At 39.8% G+C, this 24554-nt stretch overlaps 1 protein-coding gene and 1 non-coding gene across 2 annotated transcripts in view; both read right to left on the minus strand.

Annotated features, from left to right (window-relative positions):
• Nucleotides 1-2745: 2745 nt before the first annotated feature.
• Nucleotides 2746-2849, minus strand: LOC132650506 (U6 spliceosomal RNA). The gene has a single exon (XR_009588856.1). It is a non-coding gene; the product is annotated as a U6 spliceosomal RNA (small nuclear RNA).
• A 126-nt stretch (nucleotides 2850-2975) lies between these two features.
• Nucleotides 2976-24554, minus strand: part of LOC110541270 (vomeronasal type-2 receptor 116-like) — a 35964-nt gene continuing 14385 nt past the window's right edge. Inside the window, 1 exon segment of the mRNA XM_060375828.1 lies at nucleotides 2976-3907. Coding sequence (XP_060231811.1) covers nucleotides 2976-3907 — 932 coding nt within the window.

Consider the following 24554-nt stretch of genomic DNA (forward strand, 5'->3'; position numbering starts at 1 on the left):
ACTAGTCAGCCTGTCTCTGGTGGTGTTTACTCTCTCTTTCTGTTTAATCTGCATCTCTTTTAAAGTACAATTAGCTCTTTGTATAACTGTCCGCTCTGTGGGACTGTGTGGTATACCAGTAATGTGCTTTAGATTATAATATGCAAAAATTTCTTCATTTTACTGGACACATATGGGGGTGCACTATCAACCTTAATTTGAGCAGGTACCCCTGTAATTGTCATTAATTCCAATAAATGTTTAATTGCACTATCAGCCTTTTCAGAACTTAAAGGAGTTGCCTATTGAAACCCTGAGTATGTAGGAACGATACACGTACCTTTGTTTTCTAATTCTACAAAATGAAACACATCTATCTTCCAGATTTCATTTTTTTGGTACCTCCAGGGTTACTTCCAATAGGTAGTGGAGTCTGGTTACAGAGAGAACACATGGGGTATTTTTTATCACTTGGCAACAAGTGACAGAATTTTTTCTTTAAACCTTTACTGCTAACATGTTTTTCATGAAATTTTAAGGCTTCTAACAGACTTCCTATTAGTAATTTGTCAATTTCCCCATTTTCTTGTGCCAATTGACCTGACAAGAATTTATGAGACTGAATATAAGTAATAGCAACTGGAGAGTTGCTACCTCAGATGGCTTGTAGCAATTTCATAAATAACAAAGTCAATTGTGAGGTATTAGGAATAAATTTCACAGTTTCTATATGCAAAACAATTCTGCATATTGAGAGGCAGTAATCATATTAAGAGATTTGGGAAAATCTAAGAATACCATAAGGATTGGATAGAATTCTGTTTTGTGAATTGAGGCATATGGGCTTTTGATCACCTTGCTTAATTTGTCTGACATATATCCTGTCATTGCCATCTTGTTTGTATCATTACAGATGTGCCTCAGAATGGGTGTTGCTTTTACAATATGTGGAAGAATCCAATTAGTTATTTTAATAAACTGTAGATGTTTGCTTTTAGGATATTTGTTATTAATTTCTTTTGAGTAGTTACTGCAATCCCTTTGCCAATCTACATTTATAATCCACAATGACATAATCTGAGCATTAGTAAGAGGAACTACAATTTCAACCATGTCTGTCCCTGACAATGGATGTGGTCTTGTTCTACCTTTTATACTTCAGAAACCTATTCAATGTACATCTTAAGTTTTCACTTTTTTTTTATATATTAATTTTTATTTTTTATATTAATCACAGGTTATTTACTTTGCATCCCAGCCATACCCCCTTCCTCATTCCTTCTCAATCCCACCCTCCCTCCCCCAACTCCTCCCTGCCCCTCTCTAAGTCCACTGATAGGCGAGGTCTTCTTCCCCTTCCATCTGACCCCAGCTCATTAGGTATCCTCAGGACTGGCTGCAATGTCCTCCTCTGTGGCTTCTTCTCTTTGCATTATGAGCCCAGTAGAAGAATGAATTGAAGCAAAATGACCAAAATATAATTGAGTTTAGGATAACGTTCCTTGATCCACATATGCATCTTGCAGCCTTTGTTCTATAAGAATTAACTTTTTTTTCTGCTTCAGTTGTTAAGCACCTTGAACTGTTTAAATCTGAATTTCCTTGTAATGTTTGAAACAAATTCCTTAATTCATAAGTACTTAATCCAATTGTAGGCCTCATCCACTTAATATCTTCCAATAAATTTTGTAAATCCTTAAGAGTTTGAAATTTGTCCATATGTAACTGTACCTTTCATGGTCGAATTTTTTGTTGACTTATTTTATAACTGAAATAGCTAAGAGAATCTACTCTTGGTATTTTTTTTTTTCCTGGAGCAATCTGTAACCCTGAGTATGGAAGAATTCTTTGTGGTGTTTCCTTAAACATTTTCTCTAAAATATCTGCATCAGACCCAGCCAACAAAATATCATCCATGTAATGAAAAATGATAGAGTGAGAAAATCGCTTATGAGATATTTCTAGCGGTCATCACAGAAAATACTGACACAAATTTGGACTAATATTCCCAGTGGAAGAAATCTCCAGGGGTATCTCTTTCTTGGACCACTATTGTTCAGAGTAGGTACTGAGAAAGCTTTCCCTATCTTGCTCTTGCAAGGGTATTGTGAAAAAGCAATCTTTTAAATCAATCGTTATTACAGACCAAGAGCTAGGTAACAAAGAAGGAAAGGAATCCCAGTTTGTAAAGGTGCCATTGGTTGAATGACTCTATTCACTGTCCTTAAATCTGTTATCATCCTTCATATCCCTGATTTCTTTTTTTACAACAAACACGGGGGAATTCCATGAGTTGGTAGACTCTGCTATATGTTGAGCTTCTTCTACCAGTTGGTCAAGTGTGTTCAATTTTTCTTTTGTTATGGGCCACTGCTCTCACCACACAGAGACATGTGTGACATGATAGCAACTTCAAGGACAGGGATATTGGTATTTCAGCAGTGGCCCCTAGTATAAATTTGAAAACTCAATCCCTGTCACATCCTGTGCTTGGACAGTAGGCACAGCTTGAGATCGTTCTTGATTACACACATCAATATCTTCCCCAGGAGCATCTAACATTTCACCCTCAATTTCATCATTTGTTGTCTCTGGGATTGCAGAAATATTAATTTGAGCACACCATTGTTGTAAATGATTCCTTCCCCATGAAATTATAGGTATATCAGCCACAGAAGGTCTCAACCTGCATGTTTGCCCTTGTGGTCCTACACATTAAATGCATCATACACTGGCTCTTATTTGAGATAAGAGTCCTGTTTTAAAAAAAAAATGGAGTGCTTTACAAATTTGCAAGTCTTTGTGCATGGGCCATGCAAATCTTCTGAGTATCATTCCAATTTTAGTATATGTGCTGCCAAAACTAGCATACTTTATTGAACTTAAATGAAGAATTCTGAGCCAACAAAAATCACAATCATATAAGAGATAAAGAGATGGTGGGACACTTGCTTCAGCCATTGTATTAAATTCACTAACATAGAATAATTTTACTTTTAATTACATTCGAAATGAATATTCCTTCTTGAATGGGTTTTGTGCCTGATGTCAACACAGCAGTTCTTATCTGGCCTTATCAAAATGATGTAGCATTTGGGGGCAAAGATCAAGCCAAGCAGTGCTGCACTGGAGGCCAAGATAGAGAAGACTTCCATAGCCACCATGACTTTCCCCTTTGTGCTGTGGTAGACAGGGAGGAAGGTGACCCATACACAGAAGAATACCTGCATGCTGAATGACAGATATTTGGCTTCATTGAATGTGTCAGGCAGATTCCTGGATAAGAAGGCCATGGTGTGGCTCCCAAGTGCCAAGGAGCAGAGGTATCCCAGGACACAGTGGAAAGCAACTGCTGAACCTTTGTTGCACATGATGATGATGTGGGCATGTTCAGCATGAGCATCTTGATCAACGAAGGGTGGAGAGGAAAACAACCAGACTCCACAGAGAATAAGTTGGATCATTGTGCAGAAAGGAATGATGAAATTAGGGGCTCTTGATACCATTAACCACCTCACCAGTCTAGCTGGAACAGTGACCTTGAATGCAATAACCACTGTGATAGCTTTGGCCAACACTGTGGAGAGAGCCACAGTGAACAAAATCCCAAATGCTGTCTGCTGCATGATGCAGGTGGATGTGTTGGGCTGACCAATAAAGAGCAAGGAACTGAGGAAACAGATGATGAGTGTCAACAGCAGGGTGTAGCTGAGAGTCCGATTATTGGCCTTGACAATGGCTGTGTCTCTGTGCTTCACAAAGACTACTAGGACCGCAGCTGTGAGTGCAGCGAAGCACAGTGCTGCGATGGTGAGAGCTATCCCCAAGGGGTCTTCATAGGCCAAAAAGCTCACAGTTTTCTGGAGGCAGTGGTTCTTCTCTGAATTTGTATAGTGACTTTCTGGACACTTCACACACTGGTCCATATCTGTTCAGAAATGAAGTGTCTGTGATTCAATCCTCAGGTAGTACCCTTCACCCTAAGCTGTTACTCAGCCTCAGCTCATTGAAATGTTCTTTGACTCACCATCCTTTATTGTTTCAGAAACATGTATTTAAATACTCTGTGAATCATTTCAAATCAATAAAGCCATCTTTACCAATGGTGACAAAAATCAAAGAAGCTCAATTTTATTTCTCTGTTTAGGTTGCATTTGTCTTATAAATCATAAGATTACCAAATAATAATGTATAATTATAATTTAATTCTTACATCCCCTTATGAAAATAATCTCTAATTCTGGACATGTATTTTGTACAATATGGATAACAGTATTTGAAATTAATTAACAAATTTAATTAAACGAAAATATTGTTCTCAAACAGGGGATTCACATTTACTTTTTTCTTATAATCCAACGATACTCTACTTTGTTTCATATGCTTAATAATTTTTAAATAAAACATATAATTTTGTTCTTGAAGCTTAAACACTGCACTTCTATTATATTGTTATATTTAGCTTTAGAGAATTTTAACATATTGTTAGAGAACTTTTGAAAGATTTCTTTGTTCTTTGTTCCTAAACATTTGTGTCTTTTATCTTGAATTGAAAATATATACCCCTCGATTTACTATGTCATATTTTTATTACATATATTCAACCTTTGTATATGTTTGAAAACCACCACCACATCAATGGATTTTCTTGTGTTTAAAATTTCAGCTAAATATTTGCCAAGTTTATTTTCAGGATAATAAAATCTCTGTTTTACTATCTTGTTTCTTTTTCTTTTCTTAAGATATTTTCTCGGGGATACCTGATCTTCTGAGTTGGAGAATGGAAGGAACCCCAACCCAGGAAAACCACAGCGAGGCTTTCTGAACACCAGAGAACATCGCAGGAGGTGAAAACTTTGGCCTCCGGTCACCCGGAGACTTGCTTGGGGAAGGAGAGAAACGATCCTTTGTTCTTGCGGCACTCCCTTCCCCCAGACCTCCTTCCTCCTCGGCACAGCGGCACAGCTGACTCATCTTTCTCAGCGCAGACCTAACTGCCTGGGGTATACAGCCGCTGAGACGGAGCCCCAAGCACTTTAGCGGCAGACAAAAGCCAGCAGTACGTGCCCCGGACTCCCAGATTCGCGCAGCGGCTGCACCATCCTCCCAGGGCACGAATCTGCTAGACACCATACTAGCTCCGCAGGATCGCCATCACTGACGGTGCGGCCCGCCCAATCCCACAGTGACAGAGAATACGCTATATACTCACCGAAACCAGGCAGAAACGTCATACAACCTGGACACACCAGGCGCTGGGCCTCCCAAGCTTGGAGAGCACAACGAAGAGATCCCAGGACTTCCCAGAAAGCTTTGGGACTAGCAACCCAGTCTCCAGTTACAGGGGGACGTGGAGGCGGAGCAGCACTGAACTGGCGGGGCACCACAGCCCTCCAGTTTAAGACTAACCAGGGCCAAACCAGAGAACAGAGAGCCTGGTTACCCCATCCCTGCTGAAGTGACCACCCTGAAATCTCCAGCTGCAGCAAGACCTCAGAACCTGGCAGTGACAGCAGCACAGAACTGGCGGAACACATCAAAGAAGCAGGGCCAAACCAGAGAGCAGAGAGCCCCGGATACCACGATCTCGGCCAAGAGACCTGCCTGTAAGTGAGTGCATCCTTGAGAATCTGCAGTTCCCCAGATCCTGGGTCCTTCTAAATCAGAAGCCAGGCATCGAACCCCCCTCCCACCCACATACCCACTTTGGGAAACAGAGGGGCACTAGGGGCATTGAAGTTCCTGCCCTGTGGGCCTGATTGAGGAGCTAAGACAGTTAATGCCAGAAATTGCGCTGCGATCATCATTAGCGCCTGCGACATATACAGTGCAGAGCCCCTCCCACACACTCAAGGGTTTAACATTAGCCATCACTCTGTCCCTCGAGAAACTCATCCACGCACACTTACACACACAGACACGCACGCACGCGCGCGCGCGCGCACACACACACACACACACACACACACGCTTGCATTTGCCCCGTTTGCGCTTGCGTACTTTCCTCCCACAGGTACAGCTAGTCCTCAGCACACGCTGAGAGTGCTCAGCTTCCTGAAGAACTCTCCAGACACCAGAGAGAGACAGCACCAGTCTGATCTGCAGAATCCAAAAACAAACAGGGAAGGTTTCAGATAAGCCAATGGCCAGAGGTAGGCGAAAGAACACTTCCAACATAAATCAGGACATCATGACTTCACCAGCAAACCCCAAAATCGGTGGATACACCAATTCAGCAGAAGCACAGGAAAATGATTTTAAAGCCATGCTTGCCCAATTATTTGAGGCTCATAAGGAGGAAATGAACAAGTCTTTCAAAGAGATGGCCAGTCAATTGGAGGCAAAGAAAGAAGAAATAGACAATATCCTTAAAGAAACACAGGCAAACATAGCCAAACAAATAGATACACAAGTAGAGGAAAAATTAGTGGCATATAAGAAGGAAATGAAAAAAGAAATAGAGGCCATCGTAGAGAGACAGGAATCCAAATTCAAAGACATGAAAGAAATGGTGCAAGGCATGAAAACAGAATTAGAATCAATAAAGAAAACACAAAATGAGAAAACCCTTGAGCTGGAGAACTTGGAGAAAAGATCAGGAACAACAAAAGTAAGCATCACCAACAGAATACAAGAGATGGAAGAGAGAATCTCTGGAGCTGAAGACACACTTGCAGAAATGGATACTTCTCTCAAAGAAAAAGTAAAATCAGAAAAGTTCCAATCACAAAATATCCAAGAAATCAAGGATGCTATGAAAAGACAAAATCTAAGAATAATAGGAATTCACGAAAAAGAAGACTCCAGACTCCAAGGTCCAGAAAATATTTTCAAGAAAATCATAGAAGAAAATTTTCCCAACTTAAAGAAAGAGATGTCCATAAATATACAAGAGGCCTACAGAACTCCAAATAGACTAGACCAGAAAAGAAACACATCACGTCACATCATAGTCAAAACACTAAATCTACAGAACAAAGAAAAGATATTAAAAGCAGCAAGGGAAAAAGGCCAAGTAACATATGAAGGTAGACCTATCAGAATCACGCCGGACTTCTCATCAGAAACTATGAAAGCCAGAAGGGCCTGGGCAAGTATCATGGAGACTCTAAGAGATCACAAATGTCAACCCAGACTACTATACCCTGCAAAGCTTTCAATCAACATAGATGGAGAAAACAAAATATTCCATGACAAAACTAAATTTATACAATATCTACACAGCAAACCATCCCTACAGAAGATACTAGAAGGAAAACTCCAATCCAATGAAAACAAATTCACCCAAGAAAACAGGGCATACAGATAATGTCCCAACAAAAATGAAAAGAAAACAAGCAATGAAACAGGGTTAGATCATCGACTCCATTACAAAAGGAACTAACATGCATTGGTCACTATTATCTATCAATATCAATGGACTCAACTCACCAATAAAAAGACACAGGCTAACAGAATGGTTAAGGAAACAGGATCCAACATTCTGTTGCATCCAAGAAACACACCTATGCAACAAAGACAAACACTACCTCAGAGTAAAGGGCTGGAAAACTGTTTTTCAAGCAAACGGTTCCAGAAAACAAGCTGGAGTAGCCATCCTAATATCTAATAAAATAGACTTTCAACCCAAGTTAATCAAAAAAGATAAGGAGGGCCACTATATTCTCATCAAAGGAAAAATCCACCAAGAGGACATCACAATCTTGAATATCTATGCCCCAAATACAAGAGCACCGACATTCGTAAATGAAACATTATTAAAGCTTAAATCATACATTGATCCTAATACCTTAATAGTGGGAGACTTCAACACTCCACTCTCACCAAGGGACAGATCAACTAGACAGACACCAAATAGGGAAATAAAAGCACTCACAGAATCCCTAAATCAAATGGACCTAATAGACGTCTACAGATCATTTCACCCAAACTCAAAAGAGTACACCTTCTTTTCAGCACCGCATGGAACCTTTTCCAAAATAGACCATATAGTGGGCCACAAAGCAAGCCTCAACAGATACAAAAGGATTGAAATAATCCCTTGTATACTATCTGACCACCATGGACTAAAGCTCGACCTCAACAACAACAGAAACAACAAAAAGCCGACACGCACATGGAAACTGAACAACTTACTACTCAATGACAGCTGGGTTAAGGAAGAAATAAAGAAAGAAATTAAAGACTTCCTAGAATTCAATGAAAAGGAAGGCACAACATACCCAAATTTATGGGACACATTGAAAGCAGTGCTCAGAGGAAAATTTATAGCACTAAGTGCCTGCAAGAAGAAATTCGTAACATCACATACAAACAACTTAATGGCCCAACTGAAAACCCTAGAAAAAAAAGAAGCAGATACACCCAAGAGGAGCAGGCGGCTGGAAATAATCAAACTAAGGGCTGAAATCAATCAACTAGAAACAAATAAAACTATCCAAAGAATCAATGAAACAAAAAGCTGGTTCTTTGAGAAAATCAACAAGATAGACAAACCCTTAGCCAAACTAACTAAAAAGCAGAGAGAAACTATCCAGATCAGCAAAATCAGAAATGAAAATGGGGACATAACCACAGACATTGAGGAAATCCAAACAATTATTAGGTCATACTACAAAAGCCTATATGCCACAAAATTTGAGAATCTGAATGAAATGGATAATTTTCTTGAAAGATTCCATCTACCAAAACTAAGTCAAGATCAGGTAGAAAGACTGAATAGCCCTATATCTCCCAAGGAAATCGAAGCAGTTATTAACAGTCTCCCCTCCAAAAAAAGCCCTGGACCAGATGGCTTCAGCACAGAATTCTACAAGACCTTCAAAGAAGTGCTAACTCCAATTCTCCTCAAGCTATTCCACAAAATAGAAACAGAAGGAACACTACCAAACTCATTCTATGAAGCCACAGTCACCTTAATACCTAAACCACACAAAGACCCAACAAAAAAAGAGAACTTTAGGCCTATCTCTCTTATGAACATTGACGCAAAAATACTTAATAAAATACTTGCAAACCGAATCCAAGAACACATCAAAGATATCATCCACCATGACCAAGTAGGCTTCATCCCAGGCATGCAAGGGTGGTTCAACATACGGAAATCCATCAATGTAATCCACCACATAAACAAACTGAAGGAGAAAAACCACATGATCATCTCCTTAGACGCCGAAAAAGCATTTGACAAAGTCCAACACCCATTCATGTTTAAAGTCTTGGAGAGATCAGAGATACAAGGCACATACCTAAACATAGTAAAGGCAATATATAGCAAGCCTATAGCTAACATCAAACTCAATGGAGAGAAACTTAAATCAATCCCACTGAAATCAGGGACAAGACAAGGCTGTCCATTGTCCCCATATCTCTTCAACATAGTACTTGAAGTCCTAGCCAGAACAATAAGACAACTAAAGGAGATCAAGGGGATACAAATCGGAAAGGAAGAGGTCAAAGTGTCACTATTTGCAGATGATATGATAGTATACATGAGCGACCCCAAAAATTCAACCAGAGAACTCCTTCAGCTGATAAACACTTTCAGCAAAGTGGCAGGATACAAAATCAACTCAAAAACATCAGAAGCCCTCCTATATACCAAAGACAAAAAGGCTGAGAAAGAAATTAGGGAAACAACACCCTTCACAATAGCCACTAATAACATAAAGTACCTTGGTGTGACTCTAACCAAGCAAGTGAAAGACCTGTTTGAGAAAAACTTCAAGTCTCTGAAGAAAGAAATCGAAGAAGATATCAGAAGATGGAAAGATCTCCCGTGCTCATGGATTGGTAGGATTAACATTGTGAAAATGGCCATACTGCCAAAAGCAATCTACAGATTCAATGCAATTCCCATCAAAATACCAACTCAATTCTTTACAGACCTTGAAAAAAAGATTCTCAGCTTCATATGGAGAAACAAAAAACCCAGAATCTCCAAAACGATCCTGTACAACAACAGATCATCTGGAGGTATCTCCATTCCTGATCTCAAGCTGTACTACAGGGCAACAGTAATAAAAACTGCATGGTATTGGCATAGAAACAGAAAGGAGGATCAATGGAACCGCATAGAAGACCCAGAACTAAATCCACACACCTATGAATACTCGATATTCGACAAAGAAGCCAATTCCATTCAATGGAAAAAAGACAGCATCTTCAACAAATGGTGCTGGACCAACTGGATGTCTACATGCAGAAAAATGAAAATAGATCCATATTTATCACCCTGCACAAAACTAAAGTCAAAGTGGATCAAGGACCTCAACATAAAACCAGATACCCTAAATCAATTGGAAAAAAAAGTGGGGAACAGCCTAGAACTCATTGGCACAGGAGACAACTTCCTGAACAGAACACCAACAGCACAGGCTCTAAGAGCAACAATCAATAAATGGGACCTCATGAAACTGAAAAATTTCTGTAAAGCAAAGGATACCATCATCAAAACAAAACGACTGCCTACAGATTGGGAAAGAATCTTCACTAACCCTTTATCTGACAGAGGACTAATATCCAGTATATACAAAGAACTAAAGAAGCTGAAAACCAGCAAACCAAGTAATCCAATTAAAAAATGGGGAACAGAGCTAAACAGAGAATTCTCGACAGAGGAATATCGAATGGCAGAAAAACACTTAAAGAAATGCTCATCCTCATTAGCCATCAGGGAAATGCAAATCAAAACGACCTTGAGATATCACCTTACACCCATCAGAATGGCCAAGATGAAAAACTCAAGCGATAACACATGCTGGAGAGGTTGTGGAGAAAGGGGAACCCTCCTCCACTGCTGGTGGGAATGTAAACTGGTACAACCACTCTGGAAAGATATCTGGCGCTTTCTAAGACAAATAGGAATAGTGCTTCCTCCAGACCCAGCTATACCACTGTTAGGTATATACCCAAAGTTTGTTCAAGTACACAAAAAGGACACTTGCTCAACCATGTTTATAGCAGCTCTATTTGTAATAGCCAGAACCTGGAAACAACCCAGATGTCCATCAACGGTGGAATGGGTACAGAAATTGTGGTATTTTTATACAATGGAATACTACTCAGCAATCAAAAAGGAGGAAATCATGAAATTTGCAGGCAAATGGTGGGATCTAGAAAAGATCATTCTGAGTGAAATATCCCAGAAGGAGAAAGACAAACATGGGATATACTCACTTATATAGATCTATAAGATATGATAAACATAATGAAATCTATACACCTAAAAAAGATAATCAATTGAGTGGACATGGGGTAAGATGATCAATCCTCATTTAGAAAGACAGATGGGATGTGCATTGAACGTATGACAGGAGTCTACTGAGTGCATCTGAAAGACTCTAACTAGCAGTGTTTTCAAAGCAAAGACTCATGACCAAACCTTTGGCAGAGTACAGGGAATCATAAGAAAGAAGGGGAGTTAGTCTGATGGGGAAAGGATAGGAGCTCCACAAGGACCAAATATATCTGGGCACAGGGTCTTTTCTGAGACTGACATTCAACCAAGGACCATGTATGGATATAACCTAGATGTAGCCTGTGTTAGCTCAGTAACCAATTGGTTTCCCAAAGTGAGGGGAACAGGGACTATTTCTAACAGGAACTCAATGACTGGCTCTTTGGTCTCCCCACCCCCGAAGGGAGGAGCAGTCCTGTTAGGCCACAGAGGAGAGCTTTGCAGCCAGTCCTGAAGATACCTGATAAAACAGGATCAGATGAATGGGGAGAAGGTCCCCCCTATCAGTGGACTTGGAAAGGGGCACGGTGGAGATGAGGGAGGGAGGGAGGGACTGGGAGGGAATGAGGGATCGGGACATGGCTGGGATACAGAGTTAATAAAATGTAACTGATAAAAAATAAAAAAAAAAAAAAAAGATATTTTCTCCATTTTTTTCAACATTCAGAGCTCATTTGTTTGCTTCTTTTATGAGTGATTTTTTTGTTGATTTCTATTGTTCAATGTATGCTTTAGGCATAGAATTCTATCTCTGACTTAATCAAGGTACATGATATATGAATATAAACTAATTTATCTAATTTATATAGAAGAACACTTCTTTCTAAAAACAGGCTTTGTTTATTCTTTAACATTGAATCAGTGAATCTTTGAATTTTTATTTTTATCATGTGTTTACCATACTTTGATTTATGTATGTTTTCAAAATATAATCACTAACAAAAATGTGAATGATTTAGTATATTGATGACTGAAGTACTACTTTGTGCATATTGAACATATTTATGGACCCACAATGTAGCTAAAATGCACAGGAGGAATATTTATCAAAAAGAGTATTTCATCCTTATTGGTTCAACAGGACACCTGCTGCAACCTCTCTTGCTCCCTGTCCACATTTTCTGTGGATTCCACAGACATACCCCTCTCATTTTACTTCTCCTCCCTCTTTGCTGTATCCTAGCATCCAACTCCAACAGGAAGATCCTGGGAAACCAGTGGTCATTCCTGCCAGAAATCCAGCTAGGCTGCCCACAGGCTTCTCTTCTCTCTCATTTCCTAGACCTTCTGTCATCCCAGGCTCCAAAGCAGATCAGCCTTGGCAGCTTTCCTTGCACCTCTTATCTCCTGTGGATTCCACAAATCTTCCCTCATTATCCTTTCTCTCCTTTTGCTTTGTCTCATATCTCATTTCCGTCAGGCAGGGCAACAAGAAGTCTAAAGCAAACCTATTATTTTTTAAAAGAATAAAAATATCCCCCATCCAATTTTACCAATAAAGAAGAGCCACATGCTGTTGTGAAATCCTTTTAGTTCAGGGAAGCAGAGACAGCACCCAGCTGACCTTTTTACTCAGCCTACATTCCAGATGGAAACAAATCTTTCATACTTAGCTCATGTGGCAGAAAGAAGAGGCCCCTACTCCTTTCTTTTTTTTCCCCTTCTCCCGAAAGGGTGTAATTTGTTTGTTTGTTTATTTATTTATTTCACCTTAAATTCTTGTAACTCCATGACTTCTCCTCTCTCAGTCCCACCTTCTTCTCTTCCCCTTTCACTATCCTTTTTTTTTTTCAGAAAAGAAAAGCTCCCTGTCCTACCCTTAGAGCTCATGAAACTGCACCAGGATTAAACAAGTCCTCTCTCACTGAAACCTGGCAAGACAGTCCTGCCAGGAGAAACTGATCAAAAGCTGTCAGATGTCCAATGACATCTCCATTTTCCTTACTAAAGGACCCACATGACGCCTAAGCTGCCCATCTGCTACAACTTTTTGTAGAGCCTAGGTCCAGTTTTTGCCTGGTTTTTATTTGATGCTTCAGTCTATGCCGGTACCTCTGGGTCCTGACTAGTTGGCTCTATTGGTCTTCTTGTGGCACTCCTGTCACTGTCAGGTCCTTTTCTCATTCCTCTCTCTTTTCCACAGGACTTCCTACACATTGTCCAATGTTTGGCTGTGAGTATTGACATCTGTTTGGAGATGCTAATAGGTAGAGCCTGTCAGAGGAAAACTCTGTCAGGCTGTGGTCTACATGTTTAGCAGAGCTTTCTTCATAGTGTCAGGGTTTGGCACTCTCTGATAGGGTGAGTCTATGGATTGGCCAGGCATTGGATAGGCATTCCCTCAAACTGTACTCTATTTTTATCCCTGTAAATCTTATAAGGGTGGACATTTTGGGTAAAAGATTTCGTGCATGGGATTGTGTTCCCTTCTCTCAATGGAATAGTACTCAGCTATTAAAACTAAAGAAATAATGAAATTTGCATGCAAATGGATGCAAATAGAAAAGATTATCCAGAGTGACATAACTCAGATTCAGAAAGACACACAGTATATACTCATATAGTACAGGGTAAGCATATTATGAGGCACAGACCCAAAGACAATTAAGTGGCATAGAGGAATCAAGGGAGGATGCATAAATATTACTCAGAAAGGATATAATAGAGACATAGGTAGTGGTTGAAGAAAGGGAACAAGGTAGGAGAAAATCAAAGAGAGTTAAGAGGGTGGAGATCAGACCTGGGGAGAATGAGAGTGAGAAAAATGAATGCCTATACACAAAAAAGAATCTGAGGGTAGGGGTTTCTCTGTGATAACCTGGAGATCTTAAACAGGGTAGGCTCCTTGGAGGTTATGATGTGTACTTGAGCAGAAACTTCTAGTAGTAAAGGTCATAGAGACAGAAGAGGACACCCACTAACTGGACTAGTCTCTTATCCATTATTAAATATCCTACAATTTAAAGTCCCTCCTTTGTGTTTAATCCCTGTCAGCTGGTTTCTCATCCCACCTCTTGCCCTAGGGTTAATTTTATTTAATCCTGTTTCCAAAAACCTCTTGGATTAAAAGGTGTATGCTAGGGCTGAACCACAACAGAAGTAGTTTTATAATACACAGAAAAATTCTAGGAACAAAACTTGAGCAACATTTACGAAGATATTTTTTTACATGTCATAATCTCAGGGTTCACAATTAAATATCCCACAACATAGACCCACACATTGCTACTTCTTCTGAGATCTAATTCCCCAAGTCTCATTTGCAGTGCTATAGCAGAAATTTGTTGTTCTGCTTTCTTTTCTGACTCCATCCATTACAGATCACAAGGACTTTCTCTTCCAAATTTTCTTTCCCCTAATCATTCCAACCCCAACACCAGGAGGCATTCCTTGTGAACACATCAGCTGAGCAAGCAAGTAAAACAGGCAATACACAGCCACCACACTCTCTATAATCCAGAGAGAAAACAAAATCCAAGGAACAAAACACCCAATTAATATAGACAAATATCCAGAAATCCTCTCCTAGATATATAACCACCCCATACCAAGATGCCTAGGTGATGGCATAACAACAAAATTAATAACTGCCAAGGCAACATGTCTACACTAACACTCAGGTATGCTAAAACAGCAGACCCTGAACATTCCAACATAGCTGATGCACCACTAAAAAAAGACCTTAACACAAACTTTACAAAGATGGTAGAAGTCCTTGAAGAGAAATAGAATAAATCCCTTGAAGCAATCAATGCTTCAAACAAAAAGTTGCAGAAAATGGCCAAATCTCTTAAAGAAAGCCAAGAAATCTCCAACAGCTGAAGGAAACAAATAAAACTGTCCAATAACTAAAGTGGAAATAAAATCAATAAAGGAAACACAAACGGAGAGAATTCTGGGAATAAGAAACAGAGGAAGAGGAAACTACAACCAGGATATCTTATATGAAAAATAATTGTTTTCAATACTAAACAAAAAGAGGCAATAAAGTTGAAAGAGATGAATGAAGCGTTTATGGAAGGACTTGGGAGGAGAAAAAAGAACTATGGGATTATAAAGTTCTAGTATAATTTTTAAAAGAAGAAATAGCAAAAATGAAAAAAAAAAATAAACTAAACACACTAGTTGAGTTGAAGCAAAGGTCCCAAGAGGAGCACCAGATTTCACAAAGAGATATATCCAGAAGTGATGCTCCCAAGTACTTAAAAGAAATTCTACAGATCTAAAATCACAGGTCTACCTTAAAACAGTTATAATGATTGATGTCAATGCAGGACTTCTAACAAAAGTTCACACAAAAAAAAAAAAAAAAAAAAAAAAAAAAACAAAACAAAAAAAAAAAGTTCACACAAACAAAATTCCATACAACATTGTGATCTAATTAAGACCGGCACAAAGACAACACCAGTTGATAGTTCAACATGCATGTGTGAAGTAGAATTTTTGTTCAGAAATATATTTTTAACACTATAAAAAGGAGGAAGGGTGGGACCGGGTGGGGAGGGGGGATTATGGGGGATACAAAGTGAAAAAAGTGTAATTAATAAAATTTTAAAAAATTAAAAAATATTCTTTTTCTTGTTTTCTAAAGAAAAAAGGAAACACCTACTTTAAATGTGGTTTTATTTTAAAAAGTTTTCCAAAGAGATAATTCTTATAGAAAATTTCAATGTCAAAATATCCAGTCTGTCAGAGGCAGTCCCTCTTCCCATTACTATGGAACCCATTTGGATACTACACTGTCATGGACTACATCTGTGCAGGGGTTCTAGGTTATTGCCATGCATGTTCCTTGGTTGGAATATGAGTCCCTGAGGAGACCCCTGTGTTCAAATTATCTGGTTTTGTTGCTCTCCTTGTGGGGTTCCTGTCCTCTCCAGATCTTACTATTTCCCACTTCTTACTTAAGATTCCATGCACTTTGCCCATCAGTTGGCCTTAAGTCTCAGAATCTGATAGGCCTATTCTTTGATCACCTCCCCCTGAGGGAGAGCAGCCCTACCAGGCCACATAAGATGATAATGCAGCCATTCCTGATGGGATCTGATAGACTAAGATCAGAAGGAAGGAGAGGAGGACCTCCCCTATCAGTGGACTTGAGAGGGCAAGCGAGAATAAGGGGAAGGGAGGGTAGGGCTGGGAGGGGAGGAGGGAGGGGCTTATTGGGGGATACAAAGTGAATAAACTGTAATTAATAAAAAATAAAAAAATATCCAATCTGTTTAGTGACTTATATCTTGGATATGTTTGACTTAGGTTTTTCTGTGTCTATTCAATATTCTACCTCAATTCTCAGTTTCTAGTTCTCTGGATTCACTTACACTGTACCAGATTTATTTCCCAGAATTCATTTTGATACAAGAATTTTCTACTTTTAACATTCTTACTAGGAACAAATGATGTTTCTGATTCACTATGTTTATTTGTTGCTAGCTCAAATACATGCATTTTTTCCTGGTTTCTCATTCAAGTGACATTTAATAAATCGGTGTATGACATGATTTCAATTTTGGCTAGTTGTCACAAGACATGATTCCACATTAATCTTTTTAATATATCACAAATAATCCATTAGTACTGTTTAAAAGTCATAGGAAATACCTACTTTAAATGTGGTTTTATTTTAAAAAGTTTTCCAAAGAGATAATTCTTATAGAAAATTTCAATGTCAAAATATCCAGTCTGTCAGAGGCAGTCCCTCTTCCCATTACTATGGAACCCACTTGGATACTACACTGTCATGGACTACATCTGAGCTAATATCTATTGTCACATTCTTTCAGGTCTGAAAATATTTACCAGTATAGCTGTGTTTCATTACAGAAATCACAGACATGACAAGAGTATTGATTAAACTTAATAAATATGGAAATCTTTATATAGATTTCTTCATAATGGGTGATGTCATGAATGTGTTTCTACATAGTTTCCAAGTGGGAATTATGTGCATCACATGGCAGCTTTCTGAACATCTTTGTATTGAAGACTGAGTTCATGAACTTGAGTTTTGTGATTTGGCTCACATGAATCAGGACAATAAGAAAGAAATGAATCTCATTAAGGGGACCTTGAAACTTTGAACATACTGTGAAATTTCCATGGAAATTAATGGAAATAATGGAACAAAATTAAGGAAATAAAATTCTGAGTGAAGTAACCAGAACCAAACAACAAATATAGCATGCATTGATTTATGTGAGGCTTTTAACGTGTTAATTATTGATAAGCAGGCTACACTAGATATAGTCACTGAGTTTAGGTATAAAGTAAGGGACTAGACTATAGAAACATAATCTTAGGAAGTAGAAATAGAATTAATATTTATGGAAGAATAGGAGGTGAGACAGGAACTAGAAGATCAAATGAGGAATGGAGAAAAGTGTGGAGTACAGAAGCAAATAAGAGGATGAATAGCTAAAAATAAGTGCCATCTGGTGTTATATTGGACACCAGTACAGTAGAAGTCTCTTACATATACATATGGAGGAGCCCAACTTCAACTAGACATCTCTATCCACCAAATGAACAACCTAGTGTGAAGAATGAGTTACATATAATTGTTAGCTAATGGGGCCCTAGAGAACCCCCAAACAACTTAGGCTATTGCCAAAGATATCTGTTGCTCTCCACAAACTGAGGATAAGCAAAACTACTCTGACATCCCATCTTGCACCTTTAATAATGCCTAAGAACAAAAATATAGGTACCAGCTCATGCTGGAAAGGATGTGGAGTAGGAACTCTCCTTCATTACTGGTGGGAGTGAAAACTTTTGCAGCACATTGTAATTAGTGTACTATTTTCTTAGAATGATGAGAATCAATCTCCCATAAGATTCATCTTTACCACTCTTGGGAATATACACAAAGGATGCTTCATCCTACCACAGGGCTGCTCCTCCCTTGGGGAGGGGGGAATTCAAAGAGCTAGCCATTGAGTTCATATCAGAAATAGTCCCTGTTCCCCTTTTTAGGTTACCCACTTGGATACTGAGCTACAATGGGCTACATCTGAGCAGGGGTTCTAGGTTATATCCATACATGATCCTTGTTTGGAGAAACAGTCTCATAAAAGACCTGTGTGCCCAGATATATTTGGTCCTTCGGAGCTCCTTTCCTCTCCAGGTCATACTCACCCTTCTTTCATAAGATACCCTGCACTCTGCTGAAGGTTTGGTTATGAGTCTCAGCATCTGCTTTCATACACTGCTAGGTGGAGTCTTTCAGAGGCCCTTTGTGGTAGGCTCCTGTCCTGTTATTTGTTTTCTCCTACATCCAATATCCATCCCATTTGTCTTTCTAAGTGAGGATTGATCATCTTACCTTGGGTTCTCTTTCTTGTTTATCTTCTTTAGGTGTATAGATTCCAGTATGTTTAACTTATCTTATAGGTCTATATAAGTGAGTACATACTGTGTGTATCTTTCTCCTTCTGGGATACCTCACTCATAATCATCTTTTCTAGATCCCATTATTTGCCTGCAAATTTCATGATTTCCTTGTTTTTAATTGCTGAGTAATATTCCATTCTGTAAAAGTAACACAATTTCTGTATCCATTCCTCTATTAATGGACATCTGGGTTGTTTCCAGGTTCTGGCTATTCAAAATAAAGTTGCTACAAAAATGTTTGAACAAACGTCCTTCTTGTGTACTTGAGCATCTTTTAGATATATGCCTAGGAGTGGTATAGCTGGATCTTGAGGAATCACTATTCCTAATTGTCTGAGAAACCGCCAGATTGATTTCCAAAGTGGTTGTATAAGTTTACATTCCCAATAGCAATGGAGGAAAGTTCCCCTTTCTCGACAAACTCTCCAGCATGTGTTTTCACTTGAGTTTTTTATTTTTGCATTTTGATGGGTGTGATATGAAATCTCAGGTTCATTTTGATTTGCATTTTCCTGCTGGCTAAGGATGCTGAACATCTCTTTAAGCGTTTCTTTTTTTATTTTTTTTACACTTTATTCACTTTGTATCCCCCCATTAGACCCCCTCCTCCCCTCCCAATCCCACCCTTCCTCCCCCTTATTCATGCATGCCCCCCCCAAGTCCACTGATAGGGGAAGTCCTCCTCTCCTTCCTTCTGATCTTAGTCTATCAAATCACACCAAAAGTGGCTGCATTGTCATCTTCTGTGGCCTGGTAAGACTACTTTCCCCTCAGGGGGAGGTGATCAAAGAGCAGGCCAATCAGATTGTGTCGGAGGCAGTCCCTCTTCCCATTACTATGTAACCCACTTGGACACTGAACTGCCATGGATTGCATCTGTGCAGGGGTTCAAGGTTATCTTCATGCCTGGTACTTGGTTGGAGTATGGGTCTTTGGGGAGACCCCTGTGTTCAAATTTTCTGGTTCTGTTGCTCTCCTTGTGGGGTTCCTGTCCTCTCCATAACCTAGTATTTCCCACTTCTCACATAAGATTTCATGCACTCTGCCCAACAGTTGGCCATAAAGTCTCAGCATCTGCTTTGATAGTCTGCAGGGCAGAGCCTTTCTGAGGCCCTCTGTGGCAGGTTCCTAGGTTGTTTCCTGCTTTCTTCTTCTTCTGATGTCCATGCTCTTTGCCTTTTGGGATGGGGATTGAGCGTTTTAGTCAGGGTCCTCTCTCTTGATTAGTTTCTTTAGATGTACAGATTTTAATAGGTTTACCCTATAAGTCTATATGAGTGAGTATATACCATTTGTGTCTTTCTGCTTCTGGGACAGCTCACTCAGGATGATCCTTTCCAGGTCCCACCATTTATGTGTAAATTTCAGGATTTCCTTATTTTTCATTGCAGAGTAATACTCCATTGTGTAGATGTACCACAATTTCTGTATCCATTCTTCAGTTGAGGGACATCTGGGCTGTTTCCAGCTTCTGGCTATTATAAATAAGGCTGATACTAATATAGTTGAGCAAATGTCCTTATTGTGTACTTGAGCCTCTTTTGGATATATGCTTAGGAGTGGTATGGCTGGATCTTTTTTTTTAAATTTTTTATTTAACTTTTATTAATTACACTTTATTCCTTTTGTATCCCTCCATAAGCCCCTCCCTCCTCCCCTCCCGGTCCTACCCTCTCCCCCTTTCTGCATGCATGCCTCTCCCCAAGTCCACTGATAGGGGAGGTCTTACTCTCCTTCTTTCTGATTTTTTTTTGTTGTTGTTGTTCTTCTCAATACAGTTTATTCAGGAACCTTGAACAATCTTCTGACCCTGGGGAAAGCCAGCCCACAGCTTAAAATAGCCTCTGGGTAGCCAACCCCAGCGTGCCTCATGGGCAATGCAGATAGGTCCACATACATGGAAGCAAGCCAGATCCTCGGCCTTAGCCAAATATGGAGCAGTTTGTGACAGAGATCACTCACCATCGGGAAGGTGGAAGGTGGAAACCAGCTCCATCTTTAAGGCGAGGTATTACGCAGCTCTCTACAGTTCCCCCTTTTTGTTTTAGACGCATCAGGCAAGAGTAGAGGTCTGATCTCTGATATTAGAAATAAATTGGGACTTTGTACCAATGTTCATTTAGGTGTCATCCACCCAAAGAGCATCAGACCCTTCTGATACCTTTTTCTCAGAGGTGGGACCTGGGGCATCAACCCGCATGCAATCAGACATGCTCTTCTCTGGATCGAAAATGGCTAACCCTGAGTGCAGTGCTTAGCCTCACATCCTGAGCATAACATTTTAGCTTTTTATGGTAGCCAACCATGCTTGGGGAGACTGTCCTGCTTCAATGCCTGTAAAGGCCTGAATGATCATGGCTGCATTACACTGTTGTGAGACTCTAATCTTGCATATACACCACAGGCGAACCAAGGAGAACGACACCAGAAGGCCTGCTAACGCTCCCATGCCTGCCCATTCCTTCAGATGATTCATGGCTGCAGCAATCCATGATGATAATCCTTTGGCTAGTCCTGCATCCACTCTGGTAGAATTTGCCATAACAATGGGTATGGCTGGATCTTGAGGAAGCACTATTCCTATTGTCTGAGAACACACCAAATTAATTTCCAGAGTGGTTGTACAAGTTTACATTCCCACCAGCAGTGGAGGAGGATTCCCCTTTCTCCACAACCTCTCCAACATGTATTATCACTTGAGTTTTTCATCTTGGCCATTCTGATGGGTGTAAGGTGAAATCTCAGGGTTATTTTGATTTGCATTTTCCTGATGACTAATGAGGTTGAGCATTTCTTTAAGTGTTTCTCTGCCATTCGATATTCCTCTACAAAGAATTCTCTGTTTAGCTCTGTTCCCCAGTTTTAATTGGTGTTTCTTTAGTTCTTTATATATTCTGGATTTCAGCTCTCCCTCAGATATAGTGTTGGTGAAGAACTTTTCCCACTCTGTAGGCAGTCATTTTATTCTGATGACAGTGTCTTTTGCTTTAAAGAAGCTTTTCAATTTCATGAGGTCCCATTTATTGTTTGTTGCTCTTAGAGACTGTGTTGTTGGTGCTCTGATCAGGAAGTTGTCTCCTGTGCCAATGAGTTCAAGGCTCTTCTCCACTTTTTCTTCTAACCAGTTTAAAGAATCTGGTTTTATTTAGAGGCCTTTGATCTACTTGGTCTGTAGTTTTGTGCAGGGTGATAAATATGGATCTATTTTCATATTTCTATATGTAGACATACAGTTGGATCAGCACCATTTGTTGAAGATGCTGTCTTTTTTCCACTAAATGGTTTTGGCTTCTTTGTCAAAAAACAATTATCTATAGCTGTGTGGGTTTCTTTCTTGGTCTTCTATTCAGTTCCATTGATCCTGCTTTCTGTTTCTATGCCAATCGCATGCAGTTTTTAATACTATTTCTCTGTAGTACAGCTTGAGTTCAGGGATGCAGATACTTCCAAATGATCTGTTGTTGTACAGAATCATTTTGGAAATTCTGGGTTTTTTCTTTTTCCATATGAAGCTGAGGATTTTTCTTTCAAGGTCTGTAAAGAATTGTGTTGGTATTTTGGTGGGAATTTCATTGAATCTGTAGATTGTTTTTGGTAGGATGGCCATTTTCACTTAATCCTACCAATCCATGAGCACGGGAAATGTTTCCATCTTCTGATTTCTCCTTCAATTTCTACTTCAGAGACTTGAAGTTTTTCTCAAACAGGTCTTTCACTTGCTTGGTTAGAGTCATCCCAAGGTACTTTATATTATTAGAGGATATTGTGAAGGGTGTTATTTCCCTGTTTTCTTTCTTGGCCTTTTTTTCTTTGGTATACACGAGGGCTTCTGATTTTTTAGAGTTAATTTTGTATCCAGAAACATTTCTGAAGTAGTTTGTCACCTGAAGAACTTCTCTGGTTGAATTTTTTTGGGGGGTCGCTCATGTATACTCTCATATCATCTGTGAATAGTGAAACTTTGACCTCTCCCTTTCCGATTTCTATACTCTTGATCTCCTTTAGTTGTCTTATTTTTTTTTTTCAATGCAGTTTATTCAGGAACCTTGAACAATCATCTGACCCTGGGGAAAGCCAGCCCACAGCTTAAAATAGCCTCTGGTTAGCCAACCCCAGCGTGCCACGTGGGCAATGCAGATAGGTCCACATACATGGAAGCAAGCCAGATCTTTGGCCTTAGCCAAATGTGGAATTGTTCGTGACAGAGAGCACTCACCATCGGGAAGGTGGAAGGCGGAAACCAGCTCCATCTTTAAGGCGTAGCATTCCGCAGCTCTCTACAGTTCCCCCTTTTTGTTGCATCAGGCAAGAGTAGAGGTCTGATCTCTGATATTAGAAATAAATTGGGACTTTGTACTGATGTTCATTTAGGTGTCATCCACCCAAGAGCATCAGACCCATCCGATACCATTTTTTCAGAGGTGGGACCTGGGGCATCAACCCGCATGCAATCAGACATGCTCTTCTCTGGGAACAAAGTGGCTGACCCTGAGTGCAGTGCTTAGCTTCGCATCCTGAGCATAACATTTTAGCTTTTTATGGTAGCCAACCATGCTTGGGGAGACTGTCCTGCTTCAATGGCTGTAAAGCCCTGAATGGTCATGGCTGCATTACTCTGTTGTGAGACTCTAATCTTGCATTTTTACCACAGGCAAACCAAGGAGACCAACACCAGAAGGCCTGCTAACGCTCCCATGCCTGCCCATTCCTTCAGATGATTCATGGCTGCAGCAATCCATGATGATAATCCTGTGGCTAGTCCTGCGTCCACTCTGGTAGAATTTACTGTGACAATGGCCACTCACAGCTGCTCCATCGTAGTATCAAATTCTCCAGTCCAATTACCTAAAATATAGCTAGACAGTTGTTTAGACAGATTTGCAGCACGGGAAAAAGTCTCAGTTGTCTCATTTTTTTAAATTTTATTTTTCTTATTAGTTACATTTTGTTAACTCTGTGTCCCAGCTGTATCAGGCTTCCTCATTCCCTCCCCAACCCCACACTCCCTCCGTGGTCTCCCCCCTGCCTCTTTCGAAGTCCACTGATAGGGGAGGACCTCCTCCCCTTTAATTTGACCCTGTTTCATCAGGTATCTTTAGGGCTGGCTGCACAGTCCTCCTCTGTGGCCTAACAGGAATGCTCCTCCCTTAGGGGGTGGGGAGGTCAAAGAGCCTGCCCTCGAGATCCTGTTAGAAATAGTCCTTGTTCCCCTTACTTTGGGAAACTACTTGGTTACTGAGCTACCGTGGGCCACATTTGAGCAGAAGTTCTAGGTTATATCCACAGATGTTCCTTGGTTGAGTGTCAGTCTCAGAAAAGACCCTGTGCCTGGATATATTTGGTTCTTGTAGAGCTCCTATCCTTTCCATATCATATTAACTCCCCTTTTTTCATATGATTCCGTACACTCTGCCGAGGATTTGGTTATGAGTCTTAGTGTCTTCTTTGAAACACTGCTAGGTAGAGTCTTTCAGATGCCTTCTGCAATAGACTCCTGTCATATGTTCAATCCACATCCCATTTTTCTTTCTAAATGAGGATTGATCATCTTTTCCCGTGTCTGCTTTCTTGATTATCTTCTTTAGGTGTGTAGATTTCATTATGTTTATCATATCTTGTAGGTTTATATAAGCGAGTATATACCATATTTGTCTTTCTCCTTCTGGGATACTTCACTCAGAATGATCTTTTCTAGATCCCACCATTTGCCTGCAAATTTCATGATTTCCTCTTTTTGATTGCTGAGTAGTATTCCATTGTGTAAAAATACCACAATTTCTGTACCCATTTCTCCGTTGATGGATATCTGGGTTGTTTCCAGGTTCTGGCTACTACAAATAAAGCTGCTACAAACATAGTTGAGCAAATGTCCTTGTTGTGTACTTGAGCAAATTTTGGGTATATACCTAGGAGTGGTATAGCTGGGTCTTGAAGTAGCACTACTCCT

Source organism: Meriones unguiculatus (assembly GCF_030254825.1).
Source record: "Meriones unguiculatus strain TT.TT164.6M chromosome 13 unlocalized genomic scaffold, Bangor_MerUng_6.1 Chr13, whole genome shotgun sequence".
NCBI lineage: Eukaryota > Metazoa > Chordata > Mammalia > Rodentia > Muridae > Meriones > Meriones unguiculatus.